General features: G+C 43.9%; 1 protein-coding gene across 1 annotated transcript in view; it reads right to left on the minus strand.

Moving 5' to 3' along the window:
• Positions 1-24,566, minus strand: part of KANSL1L (KAT8 regulatory NSL complex subunit 1 like) — a 2,604,205-nt gene that overhangs the window by 1,790,081 nt on the left and 789,558 nt on the right. The window contains exon 4 of the mRNA XM_086954111.1: positions 7,279-7,400. Within this exon, the coding sequence (XP_086810237.1) occupies positions 7,279-7,400 (122 nt within the window). The remainder of the gene's footprint in view (positions 1-7,278; positions 7,401-24,566) is intronic.

Here is a 24,566-nt window from a genome sequence, read left to right on the forward strand (position 1 = left end):
ATCTGACAAAAAATTGACCAGCCATTTTAGGGCTGAGCCTCGGATGCCAAATGAATATAGTCTCTTCATGAGCAGTCAATGTAAGATGGTATTGAATGATGCGGAGAAATCTAGGAGGATCAGAACCACTAATCACCCAGCATCCATTACCTGCCCCACAGAGTCAGTGACTGCGAAAATGACGGTCTACGTACTAAAACATGGACGAAATCCAGATTTTGAGGGGTCTAAGATTTTTTCAGACTCGAGATAGGAGCTTAGTTGCCTATCTATTATAGTTTTCAATTGCTTGCCCAACAGGGGTAGCAGAGATATTGGTCTATAGTTGCTAAGGACCTGAGGGTCGGCCGTAGGTTTTTTCAGGATAGGTCGTACATAAGCTTCCTTCCAGACAGAAGGGATAGTACCTGATTGAATCGAGCAATTTAAAATTTAAAGAATTTCTGGAAGAAAGGAGGGCCATGGTTTTTGGTGAACATAAATCGCCAGGCGCACCAGATTTAGCAGACGATAGTAAGTTAGCAATCTCGTCAAGTGTAGTCATTTCAAAATGATCAAGAAAGCTAGCTGATGGTGTTGCCGATTCATCCAGTCCAGTTGATTGTGCTAGATTCTGAGATTCAGTAGTTGGAAAGTTCGCGTAGATCAGCGAAATATTTTCAGGAAAATAACAAGCTATTGAATCACAGAGTTCCTGAGATTCAGTTAGTGATTGTTTGCAGGCTTGAGGTGAAACAAAGTCTTTAACTACGTTGAATAGGGCTTTGGATGAATTATTGGACTGATCGATTTGTTTCATGATGTAGGTTTGTCTGGCCGTTTTTAGGTTCTGATGGTAGCTGGATAGAGCTAGTCTATAGGCGTGTCTGTCCAATGAGTTTTTACTACTTCTCTATCATCTCTCCAGAGTCTTGCAGTTGGATTTATCAGTTTTCAAATCAATTGTATACCAGGGGTCGGATTGCCGCCACTGGGCTGGACTATGTTTTATTTGAGGAATTACTAGGTCCAATGCTGTCAATAACTCAGAGTTAAAACCTTCCAGCAAGCTACAGACATCGGAGTCGTCGGAACCATGTTCCCTCAAATGGGGATGGAAAACCTTGTTAAAGGATTCCAACGTAAGTTTATGCCAAGGCCTACGTGATTCCTTCTTCTTCTGTTCCAAATATCCGGTTGAAGTCAGTATGGACGGAGGTTGATATGTAAACATGACCATAAAATGGTCAGTCCACGTTAAAGGATATGGGGGATAACTGCTAAGATGCTCAATATTAGTAAAAATTAAATACAGGGCGTGACCAGCCCAGTGAGTGGGGCCTAGAACCCTTTGGGAGAGACCAATTAGGCTAAGACTAGTTATTAGCTTATTTACCTCTGGATTGACGGGATCTTCCCCATGAAAGTTAAAGTCTCCCAGCAGGCTAAATTTGCTGGAGGCTAAGACCTGCATGGCTATTTGTTCGATCAGGTAGTTGGAAAAATCTGCTCTCTGACCTGAAGGTTGATAAATCAGTGCTCCATTCCAGGAGTCCGTGGGGGGCATGGAGATTTTAAAATTCCCAATTCCAAGCTATTATTGTCAAAGGTGGACATTCATTGCACCTTTAGATGGTTTTTAAAGGCTATAGAAGTGCCTTTCCCAGTTTTGCCCACTCTATCTAGATGGATAAATTAGTAGCCCTCTGGAATGGCCAAGTTGATCGATGGATGGTTTGTAGGTGTTAACCAGGTTTCTATAATAAAGCAAAGCTCAGGGGAGTGGGAGGAGATCATATCCCATATTTCTATTGGGTGTTTGACTAGGGATCATACATTACATAGAATGTACTTTAGACTGTTAAGAGTCATGGCCAGGTTTGTTTAATAGGTCAGGAGAGCAAGTAGTGCCCAAATTACTCTGAAAAAAACAGGTTCTACAAGCTACCGGTCCTTCAAGGATAGTTGGGAACTTTATTAAGCAACGTATATTAGGAGAGTGGTTAATTAATCTTCTCATTCCAATATCATGTAGGGTTTTTTCAGAGTATGTCATGAGATTCGTAATCAAGACAGCAGTCCTAATTTGGGCACCCTTTCCTGCCTCTGGGCTCGTTCGGGCGCTGACGGGCACAGACGGACTTGCCTTTGGCGCACCAGCAGCCCGCCCGCTGCGCGTGTCCATTGCGCGTGCACATTAGCTCTGTCATTTATAGTGTCAGTGCAAAAATGTGACTGTAATAAGGCAGACAGATGTCCGTAATGATTGTGATGGACAACTTGCCCGCCAACTTCTAAATCAAGACATTTATTCTTTAAGTGCCTGAGCTGCAGGGGTTATGACATTTTTAGCTTACTATGCTAGCATTTATGACTATCAGTGATGCTCCTACAATGCAGAAGAAATGGTTACTTACTTGTTTTTGAACTGCATCATATGCCATCTTCGTTGAAGTAATAAAACAAAGCTACCTCTTTGCTGACTTCTTTTCTTGAAGTTCTTGAGCAAAAACCACTGAGATTTATTCCAGGTCTGAACAATTCACTTCAAATAGACTTGACTGTCTGAGGCAACTGAAAGTACAAGGCATCAATGAGCAGGGGAAGCCACTGCACCTTTAAAGGGACAGTCTGTTGTTTTAAGTCTTCAAAATGTATCAGGCTGCACTTTTCTTCGTTACTTAGACATGTAGGCAGTGGTCTGTGTTCGTGGGGCGCTACAATGTAGTTTTGAGATGGGTTTTTGATGCAACAAGCACTCAAGAATTCAGGAAAATCTTGCCTGCCATGGGATTTTGATGGGTGTTCTGCAACATCTAGAAATGTTTAACTCCTTAACCTCTTTGTTGATATATGGTCACAAATAATTACACTACGAACTAAGGTGAATCTAAAATGTGATATTATGTCCAATGATTGGTTGCACCCAAGTTCTTGTCATAATTGTAATTTTCATCTAGATGTTCCTCAACTATGTCGTTGCCTCTCTTGTGGCCCTAAATCCCGTCCAAACTCGCTTTTTGCCACTTTGAATTGCCGTTCTCTTAGCAAGCATAAAATAAACATCTATGATCTTTTATCGGACGAGGTGCCGGATGCCCTGTTTCTTACGGAAACGTGGCTACATGACAGTTCGGGGCCTGACATCGTAGAAGCCTTTCCTTTAAATTATGCGATTGTCAGGAGTGACAGACGGGGGAAAATTGGGGGGGGGCATTGCGATAATTTTTAAAAAAACGTTGCAGTGTACTCTTGAACCAATTTCATTGAGTAATTGCGAGGCTGCCCTTTTTAAACTGGTTCTGCTCCCAAATTTTACACTTACTGGGCTTTTAGTTTACCGGCCGCCTGGCCCGTTACATTCCTGGATTACACAATTCTTGGATATTATTGCATCGACGGTGGTTAACTCCAGTAATCTTTTGATTCTGGGTGACCTAAATATTCATCTTGAGGATCCTAAGAACAATGTAGGCAAATACATTCTTGATGACCTTGCGGCGAGGAACATAATGCTGGGGAACGACGATCCCACCCATAGCGGTGGTCACTTATTGGACCCGATTTTGTCCAATCTCCCGCATATTCATTGTTTTCCTGCTTTGCCTTTACAGTGGACGGACCAGTTCTTATCGAAATTTAGTTTGGCCATCCCAGATACTTTTACTCCTTCCATTAAGACTCTCAGGACTGGCAAAAGAGACTGGAAAAAGCTAGACATGAATCACCTAAATAATGCCCTGGATGGTCAACCGTTGGGCGTTGTCCTGGATTCAGACGATATGGAATCAGTGTCACTCAAGGTAAACACATAGCTTAAGGAGGCGGTTGATTCTGGTCTCCCCTATCATACAAAAAAGTTAGAGTCCATAAATCTCCTGCGTTGTGGTTCAATGAATCACTTAAAGCAGAGAAATCTAAATGTAAGAGGTTGGAACGAATTTGGAGGAGAGACTATTCCTTAGAAGCAGGGCTCACTTACAGGAATGATTTAAAAGAATATCATAAGGCCTGTGCTACAACTAGGGCGGGCTATGTTGCCAGGACCATTGCTGAGGCAACTAATAAATCGAAAATACTATTTAACCTAGTTAAAGAACTTGCGGGTGCCCAAACAAGTGCGAGCCCTCTGCAGTTGAGTAGTTATCAATGTGAGGAACTTGCCCGTTTCTTCACAAAGAAGATTGACACTATCTACTTGGATATAGCAAAGCAGCATCTGGTGTCCGAAGAGAATGTTACTGATCATACTAGCAATATTGATCTGATCACCGTTTTTCAACCTTGCTTGAAGTATGAGCCCCTTACGATTTGGCCTGATATTAATGTGCAAGGCCTGAAAGATATTTTAGGTAAATTAAAATCTGGTTCGCCAGCTGATCCGCTTCCAATCTCGGTACTTAAACGTTTGGACATTCCCCAGCTTTCTGAGATTTGTAGAGCACTCAACCAATCGCTATTAAATGCAAGTGTTCCAGCGTTGTGGAACATTCAGCCGATCCGAAGATTCTTGCCAATTTTAGACCCATCTCCCTTTTGCCTGCTTTCTCCAAAATTTTGGAACGGCATGTTCATTATCATCTCACCCAGTTCACTGAGGCAAATGCGTTACCTCATCCATCCCAATCAGGTTTCCGCCCAGGTTTCTCCACAGAGACTACTTTGTTGGGCGTTACAGAGAATCTACGGTTTATGTTGGACAGAGGGGACACAGCTGCGCTGATACTTCTAGATCTCAGTGCAGCATTTGACACCATCTCTCACACTATACTACTACAGTCTCTCTTTCCAATGGGCATCTGTGGTTTGTCCCTGGATTGGATCGCATCCTTTCTTACTCAGCGAACATTTCAAATCTTTTCACAATCAGCTTCCTCTAATACTCATCTGGTGCCGTATGGAGTCCCTCAAGGTTCGGTACTCAGTCCCTTGTTTTTTAACCTATATGTTTTACCTCTCGCACAGATTGCCAAACAGGAAGGTTTGACTATGTTTATGTATGCTGATGATTCGCAAATTATGTTTTCGCTGTCAAATTCAGAGCAAGCGTCACCTTCCCTTCTTCAATCCGGGCTTAGGACAATTGTCAAGTGGATGAGTGATCATTTGCTCAAATTGAATGGCAGGAAAACGGAGGTCCTTATACTGGGTCCTAAGCAGGACCTCTGGAGTCCTAGACAATGGCCATCAGATATGGGAGCCCTTCCTATTCCTTCTGACCAGGTGCTAAACTTGGGAATGACTATTGACAAAGGCCTGACTATGCAGCCCCAGGCTAGGAAGTTAACTGCTTTATGTTTTACCATTCTACGCTGGCTTAGGAAAATCATTTGGATGCTGACAAAAGACTCACAGAAGTCAGTAGTGAATGCTCTGGTCACTTCTAGGTTAGATTATGGCAACGTCCTCTATCTAGGGGCGTCACAGGTGGTCATTAGACGCCTTCAGCTTGTTCAAAATGCTGCGGCTTGGCTGCTTTGTAAATGTCATAGAAGGGAACATATGTCAGGTCATCTCCGTTCTTTACATTGGCTAAGGGTGGAGAGTAGAGTTAAGTTTAAAACTCTCAGCTATATGCACAAAATAAAATGGGGTATGACCCGAGATACCTTCAATCTCTGGTGCATCTGTATACCCCGGTTCGCTGTTTGCGGTCTTCATCTCTTGACCTTTTTTAGCTTGCCCAAGATTCGCCTTCCCAGAATGGGAGGCAGGTCCTTTTTTTATTGGGTCCAAAACTGTGGAATTCTCTGCCATTGAATATCCGAAGGGAACGCAGTTATTTCCGCTTTCGCAGAGTCATTAAGACCTGGCTATTTGATCAATAATTTCTCTTTGATTCCATATGATTGAAATTTTTTTGCTGTCTAGCCTACTGTCTCGTTAGCGCCGGGAAACCCTTGTTTGGGTAGCTGTTGTGCTCTATAAGCTTAATAAATAAATAAATAAATAAATATAAATTGATATGAAGTATTCCGAGGTCCCTGCATGTAGCTGAAATTATTATAACCTTTACTGCTTCAATAAAGATTTCCACAAATCCGAACCAGAACTACAAGTAACCGATTGTTCTCTATTCCGCCATACTAAACTTTACCCACGTTTATTCCGAAGCTCTTCAACGTGGCAACAGTTGTCTAGTTCCCTTTACAAAAACAATAATTAAATAATTAAACTGTTTAAAAGTACATACATCACGCCCTACCTGTTAGCGAAGATGGATCCCATCAAACCCCATTGTTGCTCCAAATGTGCACTGGAACATGCTGATTTCTCTCACTTGGCCTGAAGCTGCGCACCTATACTGGCATATTGGGGGATGGTTTTTCGCTATCCCGGATGACTGAATTCGAATTGTGTCGAGCCCGCTGCTGGGCATGTTAGGCTACGTCAAGCCTTTACCGGCGAGAGTAAGACTATTTGTTGCTATTGTTCTTCTCGCTGAGAGACAGGTCTCGTTATATTGGGTTGCGGGGGAGGGTCTCACTGTTCCAACGGTGGAGGCTTGGATTAGGGACCTAATCTATTGTGACGCTACTAGTGACATGTATGCCACATTACAACCACTTTCCTCACAACCCAAAAATATATGGCAGCCATTGAGGACGTATTTATTGCTACAACCTGAGGAGATTTAATGATTGCACTGTACCAAAACTGAGCCCCAATAGATTACATATATACATGCAAAGCATAAATGTCTATCGCCTCATTTATATCCCCATATCATATATACCCCCATACACCTATTCAAGGGTTTATAGACACTCCTCTTGTTATGATACAATACTGACATTATGGTTTGCGCATGTACATAGACTGGCTCTTTTGACCCCCTTTCATTTCCTCCTGTTGTTATTCCAAATGTAACTGGTGCCACTCGATCCTTTTCTGTATGTGTGGATGTACTCACTACTGCATGTAATGTACTCTACTTAGTGATGCTGCACATACTGGTGCTCTTATTATGTCATTTCTGTTGTCCCTGTATTTTATTTTTAATATTCTTTTGCTCTCCGTTCCCTTATTTTGTTTTGTTTTTTCTCCATTTGAAAACGTAATAATTATTTTTATTAATGTTTAGAACTAATTTTGATAGTGTTTATACTGCTTTTTTTTACCTAACAGCTTTGTCAGAGTAGATAATTCAGGGAAAAATGAGTGGTGTGCCACAATGGCATTTCGAAATAAGCAGAAATCATGCAACAATTACTAAAAAGCTGAACTAAAACATACACCACATTTGCAACACACCACATCACTTTACGACACCAGATTGAAAATAAATAAAATTCTTACCTCAGAGAGATGCCGTTGGCCAGCCTTTTGTGATGGTAGGACTTTGAAGACCGGGGTGGTGAGGTTGGAGATAAATTGAGAGGCACCATTAGACTGTTGACAATTTCAGTCAGCTGAGCACTCTGCAAGAACCAACAAATATGCAATATTTTAATTGCTAGTCATTAACATCTCAGTTCTGCTGAGCACAAGACCCATGATCGACACCTGTACTCAGTATAATAGAGCAGAAACTGTGTATAAAAAGGCAGTTTGATTGTCAACCTCTGGTTAATGGCAACTTTATCACTCATCTCCTTCAAAGAAATGAATAGGTATAGGTCAATACCTTTTCCTAGAATGTGCTTCCCACGTTTGCATAGGAGTAGAATAAATGGTAAAACATTTTGCCTGTATAGTTACTATAACAGTATAGCGCAGATGACTTATGTGATGGAGTTGAGCTACACACTTGTTAGGATTTTCTTGTGGGGAGGAGTATTGAGAAGTTATTTATTTCCCGTTCTAGTTATTCACTACGGGTATTTTCTCTGTATTACCAGCAGAATGTCTAAGCACAAATGTTGAATTCTCTTAAAACGTTATTTTTAGGTCTCGCCTACTCAGCGCTCATGCGCTGCTTAGGCAAAAAGACCTTTTCCGATCGCCATGGCTTTTCAGCCAAACACCTGCAAGCGTTCCTTTGCCTTTAATGGCAACGCGTGCACGTGAGGCGATTTACTTGCGGGAGCGCGCAGCGCCATATGGTCGCACGCTCCCGCAAGGGAAACGCGCAGGCCCCACATCCTCCCCCCTGCTACTGGCGTGCGTGCGCGCACACAACTCCAGGGCTAGTTTTTTGTTTACTTTAAGCGCGAGGCGCGCATGCGGCCAATGCTTGTTTGTTTTTCCAATTACAAATTACAAATTTCCTTCCTGTTTTGGGAGTTCGTTATTGAAAAACCAAAAACTTCAAGGGTGGGTAAATCGAACATGGCGTCTGTTCCCCAGAGCTTTTCAGCCTGTAGGAAACCAGAGTCGCGTCACCATTTTTTGAAGGACAGAAATCCCCCGCCCGGCGGGGATCTCTGAATATGGTGGGCAGTCTTCCCCCAGGAGAGAGACCCTGAAGTATGCCATAGTGCTTAGGGCTAGCAGACCGTCTGCCGATGTCCAACACACACAGGCCCATAGAACATCAAGTTTTAAGTTCAGGCTCCAATATTGCTTTCAGCTGAACAACCACTCCAGACATGTTCAGCCGCTTGTACCTCATCTGGGAGTTTATATGGAAATGCCCACTTCACTAAGGTTCCTTTTATTGCATTATAAAGGGGACGTGACTAGCAGTCCCATTGACCCCTTTGGGTGAAGCTAATGTTGTCACGGTCTAGCTCTCAGAGATATCAATTCTGGGTCAGCCAATGAATTTGATTCAATCACCCCACCCTTCGGATGTCTGTCCCTTCAGACCTCGGGAAACCTCTAACACTGCTTCCAGGCCTGAAACCGCATAGTATAGTTCGCCCATAATTCAATTAATTCTTTGTACAACAATTTGGCCTTATAAAACTGTTATTTTTATGCTGTCTGCTTTCCACTTCTGATCAGTGCTCTGACAATCTGTACTTGTTTGCCATGGGTCAGAACTAACGAGCAGGCAGCATTTGGTCACTGACATAGACATATTGGAAGCCATGGCTGAATGGCAGGAGCCTTTAATTAATATGTGCCTGTCTTCTGGAAGTTACTGTAAAAACCCACTAATCTGCGACGCGCAAAGCAGCTACCATGAACTACAAAAAGGTTTTTTTCTGCCTTAAAATTATAATTAGCCACTTTCTCTTATTAACATTTAAAAGTGTCATTATCAACTGGCCTCACATTCAATATTTTTTTATATTATTTTTAAAGAAAAATATTAACCAGTGTTGCCACTGAATATCAACAGCTGTTAAAACCAATTTACATATTACGGGCAATTATTGGAAACTGTGGCTAACACTTTGCTTGAAACTTAAAGAAATAATAATAATATGATAGCCCTGAACAGTACAAATCATAATTAGTAAGGAGAAGTGTGACATTATGTTATTTATTTTACATCTATGGGTTTTGAAATCTCGTCTACACTTTTAATGACAGCCATCAGCTAAGTGCAAACTGTTCAGTGTGACGCGGTGGCTTCTGGCCAGATCCGTGCAGCTGCTGAAACGCTTTCTCACACTTGTAGGGGCTAGCTTTAATACATGGGAAAAAACACCTCGCGGTACAGCCGTGGACTGTTCTAACAAGGCCAGCGGAGGTGGTTCCCTTCGGGCCTTTTACCAACAGAGTCCCTCCTCGCACATGGTTCGCATGAACTCACCCAGGATTCACACCTTGCCGAACTGCCCTTGTCTGAGCGGTGGAGTGAATTCCACACCAAATGCGTGAAAAGCACACAGTGCCCCATATCAGAAGGGAGGCCGGGCACGAAAGACGCTAATGTGCGTTTGTTATGACAGAAACAGCTGATGTTCAGAGTTTGAGGCACAGTGAATGCGTTTTAGTCTCTAGGACACCCACGATAGAGGAAACTCCTGCCCCCTCATCCTCACACCCCTCCTCCATCGGGTGCGCTCCCCAGCGCAAGCTGCCTCTCCAAGGATGAAACTCCAGTCATCTGCACCCTCTGAAACACGGTCTGAAGAGATGGCCGCATGTGCCCCTGGCCTATGGTCGAACTCTGGGTGAAATAGACTGCCCGTGGACTTTCCTTCAAGAACGGATGACGTTGGGCAGCTAATACAAACAAGGAGGTATCCATATTCAGCCCTACAGAGTTCATCCACCAGCATGCTGGCACCAGACCTTGTATCAGTACTATTGAAACTTTGGTTGCCCAGAAGGCACAGCGCTTCCAAAAAAACCTGCAACCTCTGATCTATGAGTGACAACAACAGTTAGAAACGTTAGTTTACCACGCCTAAGAGTCTTAACTAGTAGTGTCATCAAGTGGCATCACCAGCTTTGCTTGAAAATAACTGCAATATAATTATTTTTTTTTAAACTGCATCTGTTTATTTTGCTTAATCATCTTTGACCATTACTAAAGCATTGCCCTGGTGTCAAAAGTTATTAATAACAACAAAAACAAATCAATTTGAATTAGTCAATGGTAAAGACCTAAGTGTCTGTTATTTTTTCAACACTTTTCAAACAAGCATTGGCATAGCCAATAGGTCTGGCTTTTGGGAACGTATAAGTATTTAGTTATGCAGCACAATAACCTTGGTGCAACAACATCAACTGTTGCATGGCTAAACACTTATAATGTCCAAAAGCGAAACCTATTGGCTATGCCAATGCTTGTTTCCTTTGGCAAAACATAAAAATATTGGGAAAAAAGAATTTTTTTATTTATTTTATTTTCCTTATTCCCTCGTCTATCGACTCACTACCCCTCCTCCCACCACGCTTACCTGCACGGACAGCCGCTGCCTGTGAGTGACAAAGTACAAAAAGGCTCTCAGCCTGCCACCGCAGCCTGGAGGAGCAATTTTATAACTGCTAGTTTTACTTTGCCATTTAAACCAATGGCAAGCCCCCACTTTCCTACACACTATATATAAGTCTGCGCTAAGGTAAGCCTATGGAGGCCTAAGGCAAGGACCTGTATATTATTACGTTGGATGAATACTTTTAAAAGGTCCTAACAGGAAAACTTCCAAATTGTCATTTTTGCTGTGGAAAAGTTAATAGCCCCTTTGACTAACACAGAATTAACGGCTGACCTCTAAGTCCCGCTAACTGCTGAATGGGACTACTAAAATGAGTACTTCAAGGTATCACATCAATTGCTGCATTAAATCCTACTTGATGCCCAAGTCAAGTTAAATGTCACTTTTAAGGAGAGGCAACATTTAGAAAGATGTCACTCTGTTGCCCAGTATGTCCAGTGGCACTGCACTGCAGCTGTCCACCAGACAGCCTGCTGCCCTCCAGGGGAGTAGAGTGAACGAGTCCCAGGCTCAGGAACAAAAGAAGCCTGCTACAGAGGGAGATGTTACCTCCCCTTTGCAGGAAGTCACTCAGAGTGTTGGCCTAAAAGGCGAGCTTCAAAGGTGAAGTCGCCTTTAGTAGGTAAATGGCATTCACTTGTTCAGGGAGACAAACTGGTGACAGCAACAGAGATGAAAAAAAAGTGGCCAAACTGTTTTTTTCCCAGTGGCATGTAGCCCACAGGTAGCAAGCTCCTAACATCCAAGGAAGGGTTCAATCATTTATAAAATGGGCAGAAGAGTGCACTCGGGGATTGCTAGATGCCACACATAGCTGGAAGTCCTCACAGTGCAGGAGGAATTATGGTAGCCCATTGGCTACTGACCATTCATCCCTCCAGGGCACTTTTTGGGCATAAATATGGCACCCCTGGAAGCCTGAAGGATTAGTTACTTACCTGTAATCCTAGTTCTCTTCCAGGGGTATCCTCATCAAAGTCATAAGCATTAGAATATTCCCGCGCATGGGCGGGAATATTCTAATGCTTATGACTATTGATGAGGATCCCCTGGAAGAGAACCTCAGTTTAAGATGGAACTGGAGAAAGAACCAAAGGCGGCCAGCCCTTCTGATCCCTGGATTTAGCAAAGAGAGGCTACACCATCTGCTGGACTGCACCTGCCGCACCTTGGACTAGCAAAAAGAGGAATGTGCCTGTAGATCCTATGGAAAAATTGCTCCTGAACACCAAACCAAACAGATGAATCCAAGGGTCAGTCGGCTGACCCCCTGAATCCAGCACCAAAGCCATCTTACCCACTCCAGCAAGTCAGTAGCCACATTCTTTGAATCACCGTCAACGGGCAACCCAGGGAGATTCATCCTTGACAGCCAAAAGTTGCAGCAGAGTTTCCTAGAACATGGAGTGTCATCTGGTCACTAAAGAAAGACACCAGCCTTCAACAAAGTATACAGCTGGACACGCTGTGTGCGGAGATCAGTAGCCCAGCCGCACATAGCCTTCTACTGGCTCAAAGAGGACTTTGAGAGACACCGAGCTCTGAGGCCAAAGTCGCCCCACCTTATCCTTATAGTGTGTAACTGGACTTGAGTCTACTTTGGTGACCAGGTGACAGTCCAATTACTCCTTATTGACCCCCCTGATCTCCCTGTTGGAATTGGTTGTCACCTTCAGGCCGGAGTAGCCAAAAACAACTCTTTCAATCTTTTCAAAAGGTTCTAAACAATACGTTTCCCAGTGCTTGTTTGCACTTGGACTAAATAGGTGAGATTTAGGTTTTACTCCACAATCTATATCCCTGGAGCGCTCCGGTGGATTTTGCTCATCTTAGTGTCGAAGAATTCTGAAAAATATAACATATTTTAAAAAAAAGCTGTTGTATTTCTTTTGTGTTGCGTGAATTTCTTATTTCGTTGTTTGGTGCTCCTAAATGCTTCACACTAGATGTTTAAGTCTCCTGCTACAAGCCACAACTGCCCAGAGTCAAGCTAAAAGTTTTACAAATAAACCTGACAGGACTCAAGAGAGTTTTGCAAGTGTATTACACAGTAAGGTCGCACAACTATACCTTATAATACATGAAAAATGTCACACTGCAATTTTTTTTTGGTTTGTAAATTTTGTTATTTTAACTTGCCAGTTATTTTTATAGTTAGGCTTAATTGCAGGTTTTATTTTTTATGAAACTTGTTTTTCAAAGTACATGGTTTGTATTTATATTGAACAGTATTCCGGGGGTCAGACACTTGTAGGCTTTATTGGCACAAAAGAGAATTGGCCGGTGCTTAACTTTAAAAAAAAAAGAGGGCCCGAGCCCAGGGCTCTCCTCAGAAATCCGCGGATGGTGCAATTGAATGCCTGCACACCGATTACCAAGCCTGGAGAGTCCTAAATTCAACTCTTACTTCTTTAATCCACTACCACTACCAGACACTCCCTGTCTGAAGATCTCACTCTTGCAGGACTCTGCTTTCTCCTTTTGTGATGTTTTTTCTGTCTTTCTTTCTCTGGCTTTCTGATTTGTCTACTTTTTCCATCGCTTGCTCTCTGTATATTTCTGATGCTTTCAAATGAGTGTTGGTTCGCAATAATTAGTGAGGCCCAAATTAAGAACTGGAGAAGTCTATGGTGCAGAAGTAACCACTAGCTATCATTCATGCAATTTTCTCTGATATGTTCAAAACAGTAGATTAGAATAGTGAACCGAACATTAATCCATGACTTGGGGTGAACATAATAAATCGTTTTTAAAAACATATCTCTTGACTTCAGTCAGACTCAATATAGACGCTGGATGGAAGATTGTCAAGTTAACAATACCGTCTAAAAAAAGCGATGAAGAAACGTTCAGCTACAGTGACTAGCTTTAATCTAAGTAGCTGAGTGGATGAAGCACAGCCGTCTAAAACTGAACTCCGACAAAACTGAAGTCCTCATCCTTGGTACCTCCCCCTCCGCCTGGGACGACTCTTGGTGGCCAGAGGCCCTCGGAAAAGCACCCGTCCCGACAGACCACGCACGGAACTTAGGTGTCATCCTGGACTCCTCACTCTCTATGAACAGACAAGTCAACGCCGTTTCATCATCTTGCTTCAATATTCTTCGCATGCTCAAAAAAACATTTCGCTGGATCCCCACCGAAACCAGAAAAACGGTCACCCACGCACTGGTCACGAGCCGCCTGGACTACGGAAACACCCTATACACCGGCACCACCGCAAAACTCCAAAAAAAACTCCAACGCATCCAGAACGCCTCAGCCAGACTCATACTAGACATCCCGCGTAAAGACCACATCTCTGGACACCTGAAAAACCTCCACTGGCTCCCCGTTAACAAGAGGATTACTTTCCGCCTCCTAACCCACGCACACAAAGCACTCTACGAACTTGGACCCAAATGCCTCAACTCACGACTTTCCTTCTACACCCCCTCCTGCCTCCTATGCTCTTCCAACCAAGCCCTTGCAACTGTACCTCGCATCAACAAAACCACCATGGGAGGCAGATCCTTCTCCTACCTGGCAGCTAAAACCTGGAACTCACTTCCAACTCACCTTCGCCTCACTCAGAACCACCTTACATTCAGAAAGCAACTTAAAACCTGGATATTCGACAAGTAATTCCCCTCCCTTCCTCAAGCGCCTTGAGACCCCCTGGGTATGTAGCGCGCTATATAAATCACTTGACTTGACTTGACTTGACTAACCGAGACCTCATTTAAGCATGGGCTTGAAAGGGGAACCCAAGCATTCGGAGACTGCAGTGTTGAGGTGTAATGGAGACAGCCTTCTGGCTATGAAAAATACATCCATAATTTCCTCGATGAAATATTTGATAGCTGAAAAAGAATGACTGAGATTAACAATTTCCAAATGCACTGTAGTAGAAGAAGAAAGCTTAAGGCAGTTTGATTGAGTACAGAGCTTCGGATAACCTCATGATACTGAAGCCTATGAGCACCACACAAAGACCGCTCATCACATGAGCTATAGCAAAGTATTATACAAATTACATCATTGAAGCCGCCAACAGAAGCAGAGCACTTTTCAAAACAAACAAGTATTGCATTAACCATTGCCAGAGTCACCTACTCTTCACTCCACACAAAAAATCAATATCATCAACCTCTTGTTGAGTAGAAAATACAAAGATCCACATTAACAAACCAAGCCTTCTTCATCTCTTACACACACCCCTTCCCAAAGAATCTCTTGATAGATAGAGTTCTAAGCCCCATCTCTCACAAAGACTCACAACTCAAATACCTTACCTATAAAGATGACGTCTTACCCTTGTCCTTTATCAAAGCTCGCTTGGGATGCTCTCTCACCTCTATTTGGTGTGCAGACAGAATAACCAATTTTTTATATCGACTGGCAGAAATATTGAGTCATAAATATCGTGAGTGAAAAATATCGACAGCAAGAATATTGTGTTCAAGAATACTGATTTAAGGTAAGTAATATCGATTTTAAAAATATCAAAGTGTTTAATATCATTTGAAAAAATATAGTTGTTGAAAATATCGATTTTTAATTAACCCCTTGGGTGCGGGCGCGATTCTGCGCCTGTGCGGCACATTCCGATCGCGGGTGCAATCATGACGGCCGGGAGCCATCATCAGCACATGAGCACTGTGTGCCAATACGGCTCCCGGTCGTCATCAGCATTGAAGGGGTTTTAGCATATGTTTTAAATTGTTTATATTTTGCAATTGTTTTTTATGTTTTTTTGTTTTCAAAGGAGTAAAGGGTGGGTATTAAATACATTTTACTTACTTCATAATTAGTTATTTAATAGTAATAGTTTTTAATTTTAAAATACGTTTTAATTGTGTAATTTATTATTTTACAGTTTAATTTAGGTGTGTGTTGTGGGGATTATAGGGTTAAAGTGTGGGTTGTTAATTCATTTTTATTCGTTTTTTTTAAATTAATATTTTTTCAATTGATAAATGATTATGTTAATTATGGAAGTACATTAAAAAAATATATATAAGCTTGTGATTTGTATGGTATTATAGGGTAGGAAATAAAAATAAAATAAATATATGTTTGTTATGATTAACCCCTTGCATAAGTGCTCCTGTGTGTCGGGCGGCTCCCATGCGTCCGACACCATGGCACAGGAAATCCTTCTGGTGCAGGCACCAGAGGGATTTTGTTTTCTCCCCCAAAGCCTTGGGAGCCTGGGAAGAGCTTCCTAAGCTTCGAGGGCCTCCCCTGGTGTCTAGGAAATGACGATCAGCGCGCACGTCGCGCTGACAGCATTTCATAGCAACCAAAACTGAAACGAGCCTTTAGGCTCATTTCAATTTCAGTTTCACTTTCTATGTGCTCAGGGGGCTATCTCAGCCCGATAAGCACGTAGAAAAACACGGAGGTATCATTGGAAAGGGGAGAATCTCCCCTTTCCAATGGTACCCCTGCTTGGGGATCGCCCCAGGAGGGTGATTCCCAAGCAGTGATCCACCCACTAGACACCAGGGAGGGAGGAGCGGCCCCATGGGCAAGGGCCTTTGCTCCCCCAAACAAATTGGGCATATTCAGACTTTTTGCCCCGCCCCCTCTGGGGGGCGGGGGGCTGGGGCAGAAAGCCCATTAGACGACATGAATTTTTTTGCGGTAATTTGAATTAGGGTGGGGCTGCCCAAAATGGGCATGCCAATGCCCGCACCCCCTGCCAAAATTACAGCCTTTCTGCCCACCCCCCCAGGAGGGGGGCAAAAAGCCCACTATACGCCAGGGATTTTTTAGGGCAATGTGTATTATAGTAGGAGCTGCCCAAAACGGGCATGCCAATGCCCCCACTCCCCCCTGCAACAATTACAGTATTTCTGCCCCCCGTGGGGCAAACTGGGGAAGTAGCCCCTATTCTGCCCAGCCCACTAGAAACCAGGGATTTTTGTTTGTATTCCCAAAAACAGCCATTACAATACGGCCCCCACCCCAGAGAAATTCCAATCTTTCTGCCCCCTCTGCTTATTTTATGCCACACCCTCCTAAAAAATAGCCACAGTCTTTCTGCCCCTCTTGGGGGCATATCGTGGCAACCCCCTCTCAAACTCCCCCCAGGGTGCTAGAAAGCCCAATAGGCACAGACTTGTTTTTAGCACAGAAAGCCCAATAGGCACAGACTTGTTTTTAGCAATGTGCCTACCTGTGGATTTTAGGCTCTAGCACAGCAGGCACATAGGGAAACCTAGCAAAAGTGTACATTTTTGAAAACTAGACGCCAAGGGGAAGGATGGGGTGACTTGTGTGCCTCTCACCAGGTTCTGTTACCCAGAATCCTTTGCGAACCTCAAACTTAGTTAAAAAAGTAATTTCGGGAGGAGGAGGAGGTGGGGGGCCGTGTCTAGCGACCAGCCAAGATGGCCGCAGCTTAGAAGAGCTCGGTGACCAGGAGTGTTTCCCCACGATATCCGCATACTAATCCTGCCCGATAACTGCGCAAAAACAGTGATTCTGCAACCGAAGCGCCTCCGCTACCAGTAGAACCTACCCTTGTCGCGGTGCTCTGAACCTGGGAGGAGATCTGCCTGCATGGAAAACGTGGCCTGCATGGATGGTCAGAGCCAGGGACTAAAGTTGAGCTGCTACCCGGTGCCTTGGGCGGAGGAAGAGACGCTGATCCATGGCGGCGGCGAGAGACACCAGAAACTGCGCCGGAACCCCGGTGGTGCCGGCCGGCGTTGGAGGGTCCCGTTGAAAGTCCAGAGGAGGCGCTAGCGGCCCTGACAGTGAGGGAGAGTCGGGGCGGGCGCGCTGGGGCACTCTAACGGCCACGGTGCGGTAAAGACTGACAGCGAAATACCGCGCATCGCCCGGCAACAACCGGCGACCCCCCCACCCAAGCGTGCAGTGACGGAAGCTTGATTCCGGGCCAGTAGCTGAAACGCGGCACCAGCGGGCGGCCCATGAGACACTACGACCCAGGCCTAGTCGAGATTGCCGGCAGACCCCGCAGGAGAGACAGACCTTGTGTAAGACAGTTGGTGTACACGATCCCCAAGGAACCCACAGCAGGGGGAAGCGGAAGCAGAGCAGGCCCAGATAAAAAGGTACGGAGCGAGATAGAGTGCTCGGCCCGGGACGACACTGCAGAGGGGGGGCAAACGTGGAAGCCAGGTTGTACGCCGCTGCTCCACGACCCACGCAGGCCAATTGATAGTGCGTCCCAACAAGAGAACATGAGTGGCAGGGGACCTAAGGTGCAACAGGCTCCCAAAAATATGCCTACACCAAAGACAGTGCTGGTTCAGCGAAAGGGGATGCACAGCTACCCTCCACTCACGCGTCAGACAGCCCCGGTGCCATGGGGGAGATCACCCTAAAAGATGTAATGGCAACACTGCAATCGATGCAATCCTCTATAGGCACAATCTCAACGGACATTTCTCTCATGCGCGCAGACCTAGCCAAAGTCTCGGACCGCCTAGGTACTGTGGAGAAAACGACGGCAGGGCTAACGGTGGAAATGGCGGACCTGCAACTCGAAGTACGCAAACTGGAGCAAGACAAAAGCATGCTAAAGACTAAGCTGGATGAGCAGGAAGGCAGGTCCCGGCGCAATAACGTGCGCCTAGTTGGCGTACCGGAGACGGGCGGGGGTCCTGCCTTTGACCTCTTCGTACAAGATCTAATCCAAAACCAGCTTCAACCACGAGGGTTATCTAATTTCTTCTCGGTGGAAAGGGCCCACCGCGTGCCAGGAGTCAAACCTCGCCCAGGAAATCCTCCTCGTCCAATTTTGGCACGCATTTTTAACTATCGTGACCGTGACGCCATATTACAGGCCGCCCGGATAGCCCCGCCGATCAAGATCGAGAATTCAGAGGTCACCTTTTACCCTGACTACACGGCCGCGGTGGGGCAACAACGAAGGAGTTTCACGGAGGTGAAGAAGGAGCTCCGGGCGAAAGAAATCAAATACTCCATGATTTTTCCAGCGAAGCTACGAGTGGAGTCCGAAGGGAAGACATGGTTCTTTGAGTCCCCAGAAGAAGCAAGAGAGCCGCACGGAGGAAGGCCTGTGAGGAACCCACATTATAATTGATCTCATCACAGATGACGGCCTGGAAGTTTCAACCGAGATCCCGGTGGTACTGCCCGGCTGGCTCTACATCTGTAATTCGTACAAGAACTCTGCTGGGGGAGGTGGGGGGAATGCCGAAAGTGGAGGACTACCGCAACATACGGCGGATACTGCCGGACCGAACTTAAGGATGCCAGTAGGTAGGCACTATTGAACCTAAGTAGCGCAATTGGGACTACTTCCTAGAGGGGGACCCCGCAAAAGTCACCAAGGACTCAACCCTAAACGGTTTACAGGTTACAGGGGACTGTAAGCGCTCTGCTCAGTTGGGGAGGTGGATGGTTGTTGGTCCGCCGGGCAGGGAGGCAGGGTGGGGGGCGGGCAGTACTAGGTACTGTTAAGTTGACATGGGTTTGTTTGAAAGTTGAAGTTACACAGTCTCTCCTCAAAATGACATTTATGCCGACACGGACACTGGGCGTACGCACATGGGAATTGTTGCGGACAGCGCCAGGCCGTGCTCTAGCCCATAAACGTAATGCCAGGTAGCAAAAAGCGGGACCTAGCTCCCAGACGTCTCACATGCTCGCCCCTCCCCTGAAAGTCATCTCATGGAATGTGAATGGGTTGGGAAATAAAATTAAACGGGGTCTGGTACTACAATACCTAAAAAGGAAGGCTCCCACGGTGGTACTCCTGCAGGAAACACATTAAACAGGAACGGCCTGTAAGGCGCTTAACCGATGGGGGTTCAAAATGGCCACGCATGCAGAATTCACCTCCAGATCCCGGGGGGTAGGCATTTTAATTCACAAATGCTCCCCACTGATAATCACAAAAACCTGGACAGATGACCAGGGACGGTTCACCGCACTCACTTGTCAATGGTAGGGGCGAGTGTATAATATGGTATCAGCATATATCCCCCCGATGCTCCACCAAACAGCCCTTCGCGATCTCGGGAGGCTCCTACTGGACCTACCTGAGGGTGACCTATTCATGGGAGGGGATTTCAACGCAGTCTGTGACGCGGCCATCGACTGTAACCCACCGAGAGGGGAAAATAGATCTAATCAGGTCCTTAGGGAGTTTCTTGACGCCATGGGCCTCACTGTCATGTGGAGACTCAAACACCCCACTGAGCAGCAATTCACCTTTAACTCAGGGGTGCACCACAGTCTCTCCCGTATAGATTATATCCTGACGTTGGCGGTAGCCCCCGAGAAGGTCACAGCAATTGAGCACTTAGCAAGAGGGATTTCAGATCAGTCCCCAATACAACTTACCTACACTACTCAACTCCCCAAAAGACTGAGGATCTACCCACTCTACCCTGGCTACCTACAGAACCGTACAATTGCGAAGGCCCTGGTGACTGCCACCGACTGTTATTTTGCCGAGAACATAGACAGTGAACTCTCCAACCACGCTCTGGGAGGCGTACAAATCATTAATCCGGGGGCAGGCCATCTCGATTATTACACAACACAAACGGGAACACAGACAAACCATCGAGTCCTTAGAAGCGGCAGTGGTGCAGGCGGAACGGGATCACGCTGTGGATCCCAGCGAGGTCACAGCACAGACCTTGGCGTTAGCAGCTCAGGAATTCAGAACCTACGCCGAGGACATGGCAAAGTCTAAACACACAAGTACCATACATAGGGTATATGAACTAGGCGACAAGACGGGCAAAATGCTCGCATGGCTGGGAAAAAGGAGAGGGCGGACAGGTGGATAGCCCGACTGACACTGGATGATGGCACTCTGACGACAGATCCCAAATTGATTGTGGAAGAATTAGCAACTTACTATGAGCAAGTACACACCCCACGAGTAGAAGTAACAGAAGAGGAGTGCATGCAGTTTTCAGATGACATACCACTGACCACATTATCGCATGAGGACAGGGAAACACTTGAAGCTGACTTTGCTTGAGGGGAGTATCAGAAAAGGTTGTTACCTTTTGTTGTTTGGAAGTATATTCATTAGGATAATGATTTTGCTTATAAAAATTCTCGCCCAGGTAAGGGTAAATAATTTTTATAGCCCCTTGCAGTGCATGTAGTAAAGAAAAAAAACCTCTGTTTTAAACTAAACGTAGCTACCACATCACGTGTTGCAGTCCGCCAATAGAAAACAGATATTTATACGACAGGGAACTTTTCGTTCAGGTTGACCGTGCGATATCCACGCCACTCAGAACCAGAACTGCAGCTTACTCGAGAGGACCAAATTTCTTATCTACGAGGTACGCTATCCCTTCCCCTCTTAATTTAATATTTTTTAAAATTAATACCCACTCATAGTTCAGGTATAATTCCTGTTCTTTGTGGTTTATTTATTTCCTAGATTACCACATCTGAGTATTTTTATTATACCATGCTCTGACCCACAACCTGCATGTTGGAGAACATATAATCATTAAGAGGTATATATAACCACCATTTTTTGCGTCTCTTAACCTAATCGCTAAGAAATCCTATCTGACCAGAATAGGCGCTCAGTCCGTTCTTTCATCTTTTGCCTCCTAGTCTACAAACCGAATAGCGAGTATATGCAGGTTTGTTGGTGAGCTCTTGGTCTTACATTCTCGATATTTTAAGGTAAGCCAGGAAACACTAACGGCAAATAATTAGAATAATAAAATGTTCCCTGATAATATTTGCAGTCCGAAAATGACGATAAGATGTAGAGATACTAGATAACCACCAGCACCTTACTCCTAGATAACTTTTAAGATTCAGCCCTGAGTAATTGAAGAATATCTTCTCTTCTATGAGAATTTATTAAACCTTTAAGCTTTTATCGTAGTGATTCAAGTTTTCAAACTTTCTTTTTTCTTTAGAGATTTTAATAAAAATATTAACCACGAGCGAGAATTTGCCCTTTGAATCTGATTCCTACTGGCCTCTTTAGTGAAACCTGCAACAAGTAGGTCTCCCTCTTTTTCTATTGCCATAATTACAGTGATGTACATTCATTTTTGAATAAATGACATGAGACATCGCTCTCTTTTTCTTTATTGGTCTTGTTGTATCTAGATCAAATTGATAGGTAACCTCCTCATCATCCACTGAGGTCCTGATAATAAGAATATACCGATCATCAAGTTTGTGAAATAAACCTACAAGTAAGCCCCATACATTTAATAACATCAGCCCATATCATAGAACTACATTCACAGGTGTAGGTGGTCAGATTAAACATAAATAAAGGGATCCTTTGGCCTTTTCTGACTATCCACACTGATCTTTCCTATTCAATAACACTTTGTGCTAATATTCTATCAATTCTTGTGAGAACTAGTTTGGATGAAATGTATGAATACTACTGCATCTAACCTGTTTCCATGGTAATGAATTGTGTATATATATGTATATGTATATATTGACAATAATGTATAAATATATATATAGGGATATATAAGTGTCAGACAAGGAAATGATCGTATCAACCACGCTATCTGACCCTTGATCAACATTGTATTGATTTGGCTGTTATGAAATAGAACATAATTTGCTTGGACAGACTGCAATATAGCCTTTATATGTATATGTATATATATAAAAAATGGATATACATTTGTAACTAACTTGTAAGAATGAGTTTAGAAGGAAATTTAAATTGTGTGTCTTTTAATCAAATTTTAGGTGAACGGTTGGCTACTCCTGATGAAGACACCTTGTGTGTCGAAACAGGCGTCGGAAGAATTTGCTTTTGCCACCAAATTGTTTTTAATTAGATTAAATATTTTAAGTAATTGAAATGTACTGTTTAATTGAAGGTATTTTATAATTTTTATTAAAGTTTGATATTTTTTTATTTTCTGTTTGAACTCATTTTGTAACAATAGTTACTAATACTTATCGTTGTATACTTCAAGTTGCTTGGGAATGTTATTTTCCAATGTGTTTCTTAACCTGTCCCAAGAACTGTATTAACGTGCAGGGGGTCCTTGTTACTTACATCAACAAAATAAAAAAAGGTTCTCTGCACACTCACAGTCAGGATATAATCAAACTGCAGACTATGAAGTGTAAGACAGAGAAAATAAGGTAGTGGACCTTTCCCATCTATGCATCCAGGATCTGGAACAACATTTCTGATCCTACTAGGACTGCCCCCAAGCCTGCTTCAATTTCAGAAATATTTGAAGACTCACCGCTTTAAAGAACACTAAATCACAATACATTAACCGACCACAACCCTACTACCTCTCCTATTATGTGTTAACTTTATACTTGTCTTTGACCCCGTAGAACATTCCACTGCCTATTAGCTAGGTGTGAGTAATAGAAACCCAATTTACATGCATATAGATAAGGAATTACTATCTCTTCTTTTTGGCACATTCTCAGATCCATTTGTCTCTGCAGGCAGAGGATGCAGAATCTTAAACACGTGCATGCATCTGTAGACATAGTGGAAGGATACCTTAATTCTCTTTCCGCTATATGGCGTGTTCAGATGTCTGTACTGCATGTACTCAGGAAACAGGCAGTCAAGCTCAGCAAAGACAAATAGGGATAGAGGATCTTACTTAGTATTCTGAAAAAAACATCAAGTCAATACTGAAGAATTCAGTGTGGTTGAAGCAAAAGCTGAAGAAGCTCTGGATGCTACCAATGCCAAATGACATCCACAGCAATTAAAATAATTGTTAACTTGGATTGCCTTATCATGGCAATCACTTTCGGAATTTCCCAAGCAACAAAGGTGGATGAAAAGAACATTACTGTTCTGCATCCACGTGTGCTCCCCCAAAAGATGCTTGCAGAGTTCAATCACCTTCAAGTTCTACAGGCCTGGAAACGCACTGTCAACAGACAGTTTCAGGAGAAATAGAATAGAAGCTCTGTCAATCTGATGAGGATAAGACACACGTCTCAAAACATATTTTACACGTGTTAATGTATTGATATTCTAGAAGTCAAGTGTCATGTCATGCTTATTTTATTTTATTTATTTATAAAGTTTATAAAGTTTTGTGTAGTGCGAACATGAGCCAGAAAGGTATCAGAGTGTTTCACATAATGGAAGGGAAGAAACATTGTAAGGGGGCAACAGAGAATAACATAGTTAAATACTGACAACGTACCAGAATGAGGACAAACAATGGTTAATAGGGTATAACAGACAACCCTGCACTTTACAATTGCTAGATCAGGAGTGTAGTAGAGGTCATTGAGAAAGCAGATGATTTATGACCATTTAAGGCAAGAGTTTGTTCATTAGGATTATTTTTACTTCATGTTTGAAGACAGCCGAGTGGGGGATTCTGCGGGCTTCCGGTGGGAGGGAGTTCCAGATCTTCGCTTCCAAGCCAGAGAAAGCTCGGAGCCTCGTTCTCCTTTTGCAAAAGGTCTGAGGTTTCAATAGGAGAGAATTCCCACTTCTTGATGATCTACCCCTTCATGATGAATGCAAGCTGTTGAGACAGGTAACTGGGGGTTTTGAAGTGGAGGGCTTTATGTGTCAAGCCAGCAATCTTTAGCGCTATTTTTCCTTTGTAAGGTAACCAATTTAGAAATCTAAGTGCTGGGGTTATGTGTTCATTACTTTTTGTACCCATTATCAGTAAAGCAGCAGCATTCAAGGAAGCCCTGAGTGGGGCCAAGGTGTATTTGGGGAGGCCACAGAGCGTAGTGCGACCATAGTCTAGTCTCGGCAGGACAATCGCTTGAAGCACCTGCTTGAGGTCCTCTTGAGGGACGAATGGATTTAGATTTCTAAGAATCCTCATTTGGTGGTTAGCACCCCTA

This window comes from Lissotriton vulgaris, chromosome 2_1, assembly GCF_964263255.1.
Source record: "Lissotriton vulgaris chromosome 2_1, aLisVul1.2, whole genome shotgun sequence".
Taxonomy (NCBI): domain Eukaryota; kingdom Metazoa; phylum Chordata; class Amphibia; order Caudata; family Salamandridae; genus Lissotriton; species Lissotriton vulgaris.